The 11,048-nt window shown below is 50.0% G+C and overlaps 1 protein-coding gene across 1 annotated transcript; it reads right to left on the bottom strand.

Annotated features, from left to right (window-relative positions):
• Window positions 1–8,414: 8,414 nt before the first annotated feature.
• LOC140852972 (uncharacterized) lies at window positions 8,415–9,148 on the bottom strand. The gene has a single exon (XM_073247135.1). The coding sequence runs from the start codon at window positions 9,089–9,091 to the stop codon at window positions 8,522–8,524; it is 570 nt and encodes a 189-aa protein (XP_073103236.1). The 5' UTR covers window positions 9,092–9,148; the 3' UTR covers window positions 8,415–8,521.
• Window positions 9,149–11,048: the final 1,900 nt, after the last annotated feature.

Here is an 11,048-nt window from a genome sequence, read left to right as displayed (position 1 = left end):
CCACGCGGCTCCACCACTCTCTGACAAGCCACGACAAGAACCGCCACCCTGCTCCACTCTCTGCAACGGATTCCACACAGCTCCACCACTCTCTGGCAAGTCACGACAACGGACACCACTCCACTCTCCGCAACAAGCTCCACGTGGCCCTGAACGACCTCTGACGCCACTACTCTCCGTAACAAACTCCGCACGGCTCTGAACGGCCCACTACCAGACGGTTATAGACGTCGCTGTCAGTTAGTTATGCTCTCCATCTATAAATAAGGATCCCCAGATACGTTCTTTTCTAAGCTCAAAAACTCTATCTCGAAACTCTGCCAAAATTTCCGCTCGAGCACTTCATTTCTGTTGAAGCAGAGTACTGATTTGAGCGTCGGAGGATCTTGCCGAAGCACCCCTAACTCCGATTTAGACTTTCCTTGAAGGTTCCGGTGGCGGCCACAATCTTCTCGACTCCAGCAACTCCGACTTCGACAAAATTCTGCACCAACAGATTTGACGCTAGAGGAAGGGTGCTGTGTCTTCGCAGTACCCTTGTTCTTAAAGGAGTGCTCAACGGAATTGATTCCGGTCATCTTCTCCGACATCCTCTTCTCGTTCTTCTACTAGATCTTCACCTGATGCCTACCCGCAAAGCATCCACCAGGCGGTCCACGGCCTCCGCGGCCAGATTTCAGGCTCCGACCTCACCTCCAGTTTCCCGGGCTCCTCCTCCTCCGACAACGACGGCCGACAGGTTCATCCGACCCGGCCTGAAGGTAGGGAGAATCGATCGAGGGTCCTACCACGATCGGAGCCGCCGAGGAGGGAAGAACAACCTGAAGATCGGCCTCCAATCGGGATCGTCTACACCATCTCTGGAGGGCCTCGGAAGGAAGCGGCCAGCGGATCGGTCGGACCGCCCAAGCGGCAAAGAACTGAAGGACCCATAACCTTTACTGAAGAAGATGCCCGAGAGATCCAGTTCTCCCATAATGATGCGGTTGTGGTTTCTTTAAATATTGCTGATTATGATATCCGTCGTATTCTTGTTGACAGTGGAAGCTCGGCCGATATTCTGTTTTACAACGCCTTCTCAAAAATGTCCATCCCTGATGGTCGTTTGGGGCCGATTAGCTCTCCGTTAGTAGGGTTTACCGGTGATGCTATCCCGGTGGAGGGAGTAATAACTTTGACTGTAGTTGCAGGTCGATATCCAAAACAATCCAGGACTCTAGTGGATTTTCTGGTGGTGAAGGCGCCGTCAGCCTACAACGCAATTCTCGACCGACCTGACCTCAATGCCCTCCGAGCTGTAGTATCAACCTACCACCTGAAATTGAAATTCTCTACTAACCAGGGGGTCAGAGAAGTCAAAAGAGATCAAGCCCTAGCAAGACATTGCTATAATATAGCCCTGTAAAGAAGTGATCAGCCTGACCCCTATCCGATCGATGGATTGGACACCCGCGACGACCTGACGGAAGAACGGGGCGGGCCAATGGAAGATCTTATCTCAATTTCTTTGAATGATGGGAATGAAGAACACATGGTGAAGATCGGCTCCAACTTGAGGAAAGAGGTGCGGACGCAGCTTATCAATTTCCTACAAAAGAATGCGGATGTTTTTGCTTGGGTTCCGACGGACATGCCAGGGATCGATGCGGAAGTTATGGAACACCGTCTGGCCGTCGATCCCAAACTCCGGTAGACGAAGGAAAAAGTTCGAAATCATGCACCGGAAAGATAAGTGGCAATAGCCGAAGAGGTTGATAAACTCCTGAAAGCCAGGTTCATCAGAGAGGTCAACTATCCGAGCTGGATTTCCAATGTGGTCCTGGTTAAGAAGACGAATGGCAAATGGAGGATGTGTATAGACTTCAAAAAACTGAATAAAGCCTGCCCGAAGGACAGTTACCCTCTGTCTAGAATCAACCAACTAGTAGACGCAACCTCGGGCCACGAGCTTCTCACCTTCATGGTTGCGTTCTCCAACTACCATCAGATCAGGATGACGCCAGAGGATGAAGAAAAAATCGCTTTTATTACTAACCATGGCCTTTATTGTTACAGGGTCATGCCTTTTGGCCTCAAAACCGCAGGGGTGACGTATCAGCGACTAGTGAACAAGATCTTCAAAGAACAGATCGGCCGCAACATGGAGGTCTACGTGGACGACATGCTCGTAAAGAGCAAATCCTCGATGAACTACGTCGCCGACCTTGAGCAGACCTTCAGCGCCCTTCGAAAATACAAGATGAAGCTGAACCCAGCCAAATGTGCTTTTGAAGTAATCTCAGAGAAATTCCTGAGCTTCATGGTATCGGGGCGCGGGATCGAGGCAAATTCGGAAAAGATTCGCGCCATCCAGGAGATGACCGCCCCGAGGTCAATAAAGGAGGTTCAGCGCCTTACTGGGAGAGTAGCGGCTCTAAATCGCTTCATCTCGAGATCGGCCGAGCGAAGCCTACCTTTCTTTCGGACTCTCAAGCAGCCAAAGAACTTCTGTTGGACCACTGGATGTCAGCAGGCATTCGAGGAGCTGAAGAACTACCTCGGCTCATCACCACTATTGGCAAAATCCGAGCCTGGAGAGGAATTGTTCCTATACCTAGCGGTCTCCCCTATAGCCCTCGCTGCAGTTCTGATTAAGGAAGAAGCAAAAATTCAACGGTCGATCTACTACATAACCCGAGTATTGAGAGACGCCGAAATCAGATATACTAAGTTAGAGAAACTAACTTACGCCTTATTGATTGCAGCTCGAAGGCTCCGACCTTACTTCCAAGGACACACCATAACGCTGCTCACCGACCAGCCGATCAAGACGGTTCTGCATCGAGCGGACGCCTCTGGGAGAATCGCGAAATGGGCAGTCGAGATCACGGAGTTCGACATCAGCTATCGACCTCGGCCAATGATCAAAGCCCAGATATTAGCGGACTTCGTGGTGGAATGTACTATCCCAGAGGAGGCCGAACTTGGACAAGATGAAATCGATAATCCAGGGCCCCGACCGAACTCCCCCGAAGAAAGAGCCGATCTCCCTGATGGTTCTTGGGCCCTCTACGTAGATGGTTCCTCCAACATGTCAGGCGCAGGCACGGGCCTGATCTTGGTCAATCCAGATGGAGTTATCGTGGAGTATGCACTGCGCTTCGAGTTCCCCGCCATAAATAACGGAGCAGAATATGAAGCTCTGATTGCAGGACTAAAAGTCGCCAAAGAATTAGAAGTAGATCGGCTTCAAGCCTACAGTGATTTTTAATTAGTAGTGGGACAGGTCAGCGAAAATTATGAAGCTCGGGAGGGCAGTATGGCCAGGTATCTCGAAAGGGTAAGGGAGATCATCCCTACCTTTAGCAGCTTCGACATCAGACAGATCCCGAGATCGAAAAATACCAGGGCCAACCTTCTCTCCAAATTGACTACGCTGGCTCCGGCCGAACTGCCTAAGGAAGTCTTCTTCAAGGTTCTGAAACGTCCAAACATGGAAGAATCACAGTCCGTGATGGAGATCAGCTATGAACCCGTTGGATCGACTCACTAGTTACATACCTCAGGGACGGGGTTCTTCCTCCTAATGCAAAAGAAGCTCGGAAGCTTAAGAACCAGACCGCCAGATATATCCTCTACGAAGGCAAGCTATATAAGAGGTCGTATTCCTTGCCCCTCTTGAAATGTCTCCGGCCTTCTGAGGCCAACTTCGTCTTGAAGGAGGTACATGAGGGAGTCTGTGGAAGTCACCTGGGAGTCAGGTCTTTATCCCACAAGCTGCTCCGACAAGATTATTACTGGCCTACCATGTACAATGACTCCGTCGAATATGTCCGAAGATGTGACCGATGTCAGAGATATGCAAATATACAAAAACAACCTACCTCCGAACTTACACCATTGAGTGCCCCATGGCCGTTCGCGCAATGGGGGATGGATATCCTCGGACCTTTTCCCATGGCATCAGGGCAGTGGAAGTTCCTCCTGATGGCAACAGACTATTTCACCAAGTGGGTCGAAGCTGAACCTTTGGCAAAAATCACGGAAGCTAAAGTGTAGGACTTCGTCTGGAAGTCAATTGTCTGTAGGTTTGGCTTACCCAAAACCCTCATTACTGATAACGGGCGATAATTTGCTGGAGCAAAGTTTGCCGAATTTTGTGAGGACCTAAATATCTCTCACAACTTCACTTTAGTGGCCCATCCTCAAGCAAATGGCGAGGCCGAAGTGACTAACAAGACTCTGTTGCAAGGCATCAAAACGAGACTTGAAAAAGCAAAAGGAACTTGGGCCGACGAGCTTTATCATGTGTTATGGGCATACCGAACTACTCAGAGATTGCCCACGGGGGAGACCCCCTTTGCCTTAGCTTTCGGAACAGAGGTCGTGATTCCAATAGAACTCAAGCTTCCGTCAGCACGAGTCATGGCATTCGACGAACAGCGCAACCCACAGGATCTCAAGGCCAACCTCGACTTGTTGGAAGAAAAGCGGAAGATAGCTCAAGTTCGGATGGCGGCTTACAAACAGAAAGTAGCCCGCTACTGCAACTCCCGGGTCAAAAGCAAAGCCTTCAGAGCGGGGGACTTGGTGCTGCGGCGAGCCGCTGCCTCACAATCTCAGAATCAAGGGAAACTTGCCCCAAACTGGGAAGGCCCATATGAGGTCAAAGAGGTGGTCCGGCCCGGAACGTACTATCTAAAAGAGCTCGGAGGAGCAGAGCTTCTGTGACCATGGAACTCGAAAAATCTACGAATGTATTACCAATAGCTTCGCCTTAAATAAAAATTTCATATTTGCATATTTTTCTTTTAGCATGAGCTTATAACGACAGGAAATAACACTCTCATGCAATTGAATTTAAGCAAGTTAGGAACAGGAGGAGAACCTCGTCCTAACATGAGTAAAGTTGAAAGACCGATTTCTTAAAGACCGGATGGAGGGAGAGGCCCTCACAACGGCCCTTATGTGCCCCCACAGCCTTGTTAGGAACAGGAGGAGAACCTCGTCCTAACATGAGCAAAGTCGAAGGCCCGATTTCTTAAAGATCGGATGGGGGGAGAGGCCCTCACAACGGCCCTTATGTGCCCCCACAGTCTTGTTAGGAACAGGAGGAGAACCTCATCCTAACATGAGCAAAGTCGAAGGCCCGATTTCTTAAAGACCGAATGGGAGGAGAGGCCTTCACAACGACCCTTATGTGCCCCCACAGCCTTGTTAGGAACAGGAAGAGAACCTCGTCCTAACATGAGCAAAATCGAAGGTCCGATTTCTTAAAGACCGAATGGGGGAGAGGCCCTCACAACGACCCTTATGTGCCCCCACAGCCTTGTTAGAAACAGGAGGAGAACCTCATCCTAACATGAGCAAAGTCGAAGGCCTGATTTCTTAAAGACCGGATGGAGGAGGACCTCATCCCGACGTAAACAAAGACTCGATTGATCAACAAAGAGGAAAGCTTCCTCAACGACTTCTCTACACTCTCACGACTTCGTTAAGAACAGAGGGAAGACCCTCACTCGAACACAGAAGAAAAGGAGATACGAGAAGAAAAAGCGATGAACTATACCGACAATAGATGAAAAACGAACTACATCAAAAGCACCAAGGACTTCGTCTCGACGAGAAAAAATACCCTTGGCAAAAATCTCCAGTCCCTAAAGGCAAATCAACACAGCAACAACCAGGAACCCTCAAACAGCATCGACATCAAATACGACAAAAGACAAAAGGAGTCCGGTAAACAACCGGTTAATACCAGAATGGACGAGGTAATAAACAATTTCATTTTCATCTCATTGATGAAGTATACATTACAAAGCCCTGAAGGCCAAAAAAAAAAAAGAAGAGAAAAGAAGGGACGAGATAACGAAAAATTTCCTTTTCATTTCATTGGCGAAGTGCACGTTACAAAGCCTTTAAAAAAAAAATAAATAAAATAACACAAATAGCTCTAAAGAAGCTCGGCTTTGTCAGACTTCGAAGTCCCAGTTCCGACCATCGTCGAGAATTACTTTAAGTACCTGGCTTCTTCTTCCAGTCCCCCTTTTCGGATCAGCAATTACTCCAGCATTATCTTCAAAGTACATGTAGACGCCACCTTTTTCGCTGCCTCACGATGACGGCGGGCATGACCTTCTTTCTGAGGTCAGGTTCCTCCTCACAGTGACGGCGGGCATGACCTTCTTCTTGAGGTCAGGTTCCTCCTCACAGTGACGGCGGGCATGACCTTCTTCCTGAGGTCAGGTTTCCCCTCACGATGACGCACACCGGGAAGCACTCGCGATCGAAGATGTGCCATAAACGCGGGCTCTGGGCGCTCAAGGCGAAACACGGTCGGATCTGTCTCTTCTACCCTCACCTTCTTCGCCAACCCGAAAGTTGCAGCGCCTTCCCGCTCGTGGGCTTTCAGACTCTGGGCTAACATCTGAGCCGCGTCCGCGCCCATATCCGCAACGAAGGAAGACCAGCACAGTCTATAAACGGGGCCGCAGAAGCAGAGAACGTTTTGGGACTAACCCAAGCTGGTCTGAGGGATGCGGGGATACAGAGATGAGGACGACTCAATGGACGCCTAAGGCCAGGAAGGAAAGACCGAAGAAACTCCTGTGCAAAGTGAGATCCCCGAAGGGGGGAGGCAAGTTTAAATAGGCGATGGGGTCCGATGCAATAATGACTGCAGGACTCAGACCAGTCCGTAACCGCCGCGTGGCCCACTCACCGTGGCAAGTGGCTGGAGGTGGCCGACAATTAGTAAAATCATTATGGCACCGTACCTAGGACTGCGCTCCGGCGAAAATTTTGAAAAAAAAAATCTTTTCTAAAAAGGCTCCAGTACCAGCGTGCCGGACGTCAAAATATCTGACAACCGTCGAGTGCGGAAATCGAGGGGAGCAACTTCGGCCATGAGAATTTCTCTGTACTTCCTTCATTCGGAACCCAAACTCGAAGTAGGGAGACTGGTGTTGGGTATAAAATACCCCCCGATCGAAGTTTGTAAAAGACCGATCCTTTCAGGGCTCTTCCGGCTCCCGACCTTATGTGTGGCGTCTCTCCGAACCCCCTCGACCGTCCGGACTTCTCCGACAATGAACTTCTGCATTCATCCATTGGGCCACCCCAAAGGCCCTCTGGGCCCCACTGTTAGCCGACCTTCTACAGCAACCAACTATTTTCCGAATTTCTTCCGGACTTCGTCTGCATCCGAGCTTCCCCGACAGCGAGATTTCTATGGTAACCAGATTCCATCCAAGTTTCTACAACGGTCGACCGCCTTTCGGATCCCAATCAAGCTCCCACGAGAGCCGAACTTCTACTACGAACGATCTGCTCCGAACTCCTACCGCGGGCTGTCTATCCCAGACATCTACTGTAAGCAAATTTCATTCAAGCCTCTACTGTAAACGAATTCCCTCCAAACTTCTATTACAGGTAGACTTCAGCCAAGCTACTTCTCCGGCGGATGGACTCCGGACGAGCTCCAGCAGCTGGGTCCCTGCGATAGCCGATTGCCTCCGATGTCTGCCGAGCCTCCCCAACGCTATCCGAAGTCCATCGCCAGCCGACCTCCTACCAGGCTTCCCATAAAACCGGACTTCCCCGACGGACGATCTTCGGATGAGCTTCCACATCAGATAAATCCCAGATGGACTTCTCTAACGATCGGACTTCCTCGAACTTCGCCAACAGAAAATCTCCATCCGAGCTCCTACAGCAGGTGACTCCCGCCTGAGATGTCAGCGCCCGAAGCATCCGACAACAGTAGATTCGTCAGCGACCTCGGAACATCCAAGCCTCTCCTAGAACGACGATGTAAAGGGCCATTCTGCTCCATCAGGTATCCCAGCCGAGCTTCAACCGACGGATCCAAGCTCTCTGGCAAACCACAACAAAGGCCACTACCTTACTCCACTCGCTGCAATGGATTCCACACAACTCCATCACTCTCTGACAAGCCACAACAAGAACCGCCACCCTGCTCCACTTTCTGCAACGGATTCCATGCAGCTCCACCACTCTCTGGCAAGTCACGACAACGAACACTACTTCACTCTCCGCAACAAGCTCCACGTGGCCCTGAACGACCTCCGACGCCACTACTCTCCGTAACAAACTCCGCACGGCTCTGAACGGCCTATTACCAAACGGTTACAGACGTCGCTGTCAGTCAGTTACGCTCTCCGTCTATAAATAAGGATCCCCAGATACGTTCTTTTCTGAGCTCAAAAACTCTATCTCAAAACTCTGCCAAAATTTTCGCTCGAGCACTCCATTTCTGTTGAAGCAGAGTACTGACTTGAGCGTCGGAGGTCTTGCCGGAGCACCCCCAACTCCGATTTAGACTTCTCTTGCAGGTCCCGGCGGCGGTCACGATCTTCTCCAGCGACTCCGGCTTCGACGAAATTTTACGCCAACATTCCCCAAACTCCCAACAATTAATGATCAAATTTTTCTTTTTTTTTTTTAATTATGAAAATGCTGGTTGACAAGATAGAAATCTCCCAATAAGATAATGTAAATGAGACAAGGGCATCTTCCAGACCTAAAACTGCGAGCACTTCTTCCTTTTCCTAAATGATTGATAGATAATGAGCAGCAATGCAGGCCACAGCAAACGGAGAGTACCTGATGCAGCCAAGGCAACGCCCTCGACGAGGATTAGAAAGCCGAGACCCAACCAGGTGAGGAGAAAGGCGCTCTCGTTCACACTCTGCTGCCCTTGTGATGCTGGGTCCTCTTTTTTGCTGCCCGAGTAGAGCATAGAGGTACCCTTTACCGGAGAGCGTCGGATCACAGAGCCCCTTTCTTTACCTTTCCGCTTCTTCTTCGCGTCGACGCCGCTGCCAAATCCGGTTCCCTTGCCACCCGGCTTCTTGGGGGATGTTGGAGGAGGCGAGGAAGTGGAGGCCTTGTCAGCGGGCGGCCCCGTCTCGCCCTCCGGCAGCTCCGCCCTGGCGATGAGGGAGACTCCTCGGTGGGGGGCGCTGATGGGGAGAGAACAAGAGAGGAGGAAGAGAGATGGAATAGAACAAAGGGAGGGTCTCCGAGAGAGGCATAGCGACGGAGGGAGACACCGGTGGTGGGTTCCGATCGGTGAGGCAGTTCCATCCATTTGGGTATTGTCTGGTTTCCTTTCCGACGGCTTCTGGGGATATATGCATCATATGGTGTCCGCGCCACGTTTCAGCGCGCACTGGCTCAGAGCTGCAGTCCATTTGGCTGACCGTCGAGGTGAATTTGGGTCCGCACGGTCCATTTTTCTGACCGTCGAGGCGAATTTGGGTCCGCACGGCCCACGCTACTTATTAATTACTTGTTTCGGACTGTTCATCAACGCGGACAATGATACAGTTCTGGTCACCGGTTCAACCTTGGGATGAATCGCAGATACTTCTTATCGACTTTTATTATTATTTAATCTCAACAATAACATAACGTTGCAAATAATGCATAACATTAGCTAAGCATTATTACTGGATTCCTCGGATCAATGTACTATCATACATATTTCAAATCAATGAGCTATCTTCGTGGTTGCCGACCCAAACACCGAGCTGAAGTACACAAAATTGAACTATTTGCATCCAGTCTGATGTGTGGTCCATCTGACATGTGAGCTTCCTCTATTACCTTGGTCAACCAATTTTCTGATACGTGCAGTAGCTGTCCACCCTAAATAGAAAGCTTAGATGCAACTAACTTTCCATAATCCCGCAATTAGAATATCTCGCCCACAACGATACATCGAACAGCCCAACAACTTCAAAACTGTATGTTTCCACGGTTGTTCCACCATATTCTCTATAAATAACCAAAGCCCCGATGACCCAAGTAAAAGAATCCATCTCATAGAATCACTTGCGGCTTCTGCTGTTCTCTAATTCCTGACTTGAGCGTCAGAGGATCCTCACTGGAGCAAACCACCAGTCCGGACTTTATTTTGTAGGTCACTCCAGCACCCCTGACAAGGCTCGGTCGCTCACCTTCTGACTTCAGTCGGAACAAACAGCAACAAATAAAGGAATGGCACTCTTTCGCATCATGCCACCAAAGAAAATCACCTTCAAGCAATCGGGGCGATCTATCGCCTCTCGAATCGCCATCGGTGCCGGAGAAAACCATGCACCAGCATCACAACAATCGGCCCCTCCACCACCAATACAGCCGGCTCAAGGTATTACTCAAGACCAATTTGCCTTACTGGTCGACCAGGTCCAAGCACTGATGGCGGCGGTCGGTGCTATTCAACAGTAGGTGCAGCTGCCACCCTCTCAAATCTCTCCTTGGTCCCCTCATTAAAGTCTGGATCAAGGAAGGCAAACTAGGTAGAGTCGGCCCCAGAGCCCTGATCGTAGAAGACACTTGCCTACTTCTCAATCTGGGAGAGACTCGACCCCGGATGGTCACTAATCACCCGGACAAATGCACCTATGGTCCGTGATGATAGAATGGATTGCCAACTCTAGGAGATGAATCACAAAATCAAGGCCATATAGCATCCAGCCCTGGAGCAGGCCGATACTTCTGATCTCCGTGGTGAAAGATTTCCATGTCAACCCCCCTTTCACCATGGAGATCTTATGGGAACCCTTAACGGCAAGGTTCAAGATGCCACACCTAAAAGCTTACGATGGGTTGACAGACCCGACTGACCATTTAGGGAGTTTTAGAACTCTCATATTACTGCAAGAGGTCAGTAATGCAATCTTGTGTCGGGCCTTTCTATCTACTTTAAAGAAAGCAGCTCGAGATTAGTATTCTAGCCTGAAGTCTGGCTCTAATCATTTCTGTTGGTGCAAAAATCTGCTTGTGCCGGAGAAGCTGGAGTCGAGGGAGTCGCGGTCGCCGCCGGAACCTGCAAAGGAAGTCTAAACCGGAGATGGGGTTGCTCCGGCAAGACCCTCCGACGCTCAAGTCAGTTCTCTGCCTCAACAAGAATGGAGTGCTCGAACGGAGAATTTAGCAGAGTTTTGAGGTAAAAAATGAGAGCTTATTGAATAACGTATCTGGGGCCCCCTTTTATAGGCGGAGGGGGCAGTAGCCTGATAGCGACATCTGTAACCGTCTGG

The sequence above is a fragment of the Elaeis guineensis genome, chromosome 12 (assembly GCF_000442705.2).
Source record: "Elaeis guineensis isolate ETL-2024a chromosome 12, EG11, whole genome shotgun sequence".
Lineage (NCBI taxonomy): Eukaryota > Viridiplantae > Streptophyta > Magnoliopsida > Arecales > Arecaceae > Elaeis > Elaeis guineensis.
Note: the sequence above shows the minus strand (reverse complement) of the source record. Positions and strands in the feature narration are given on the sequence as shown.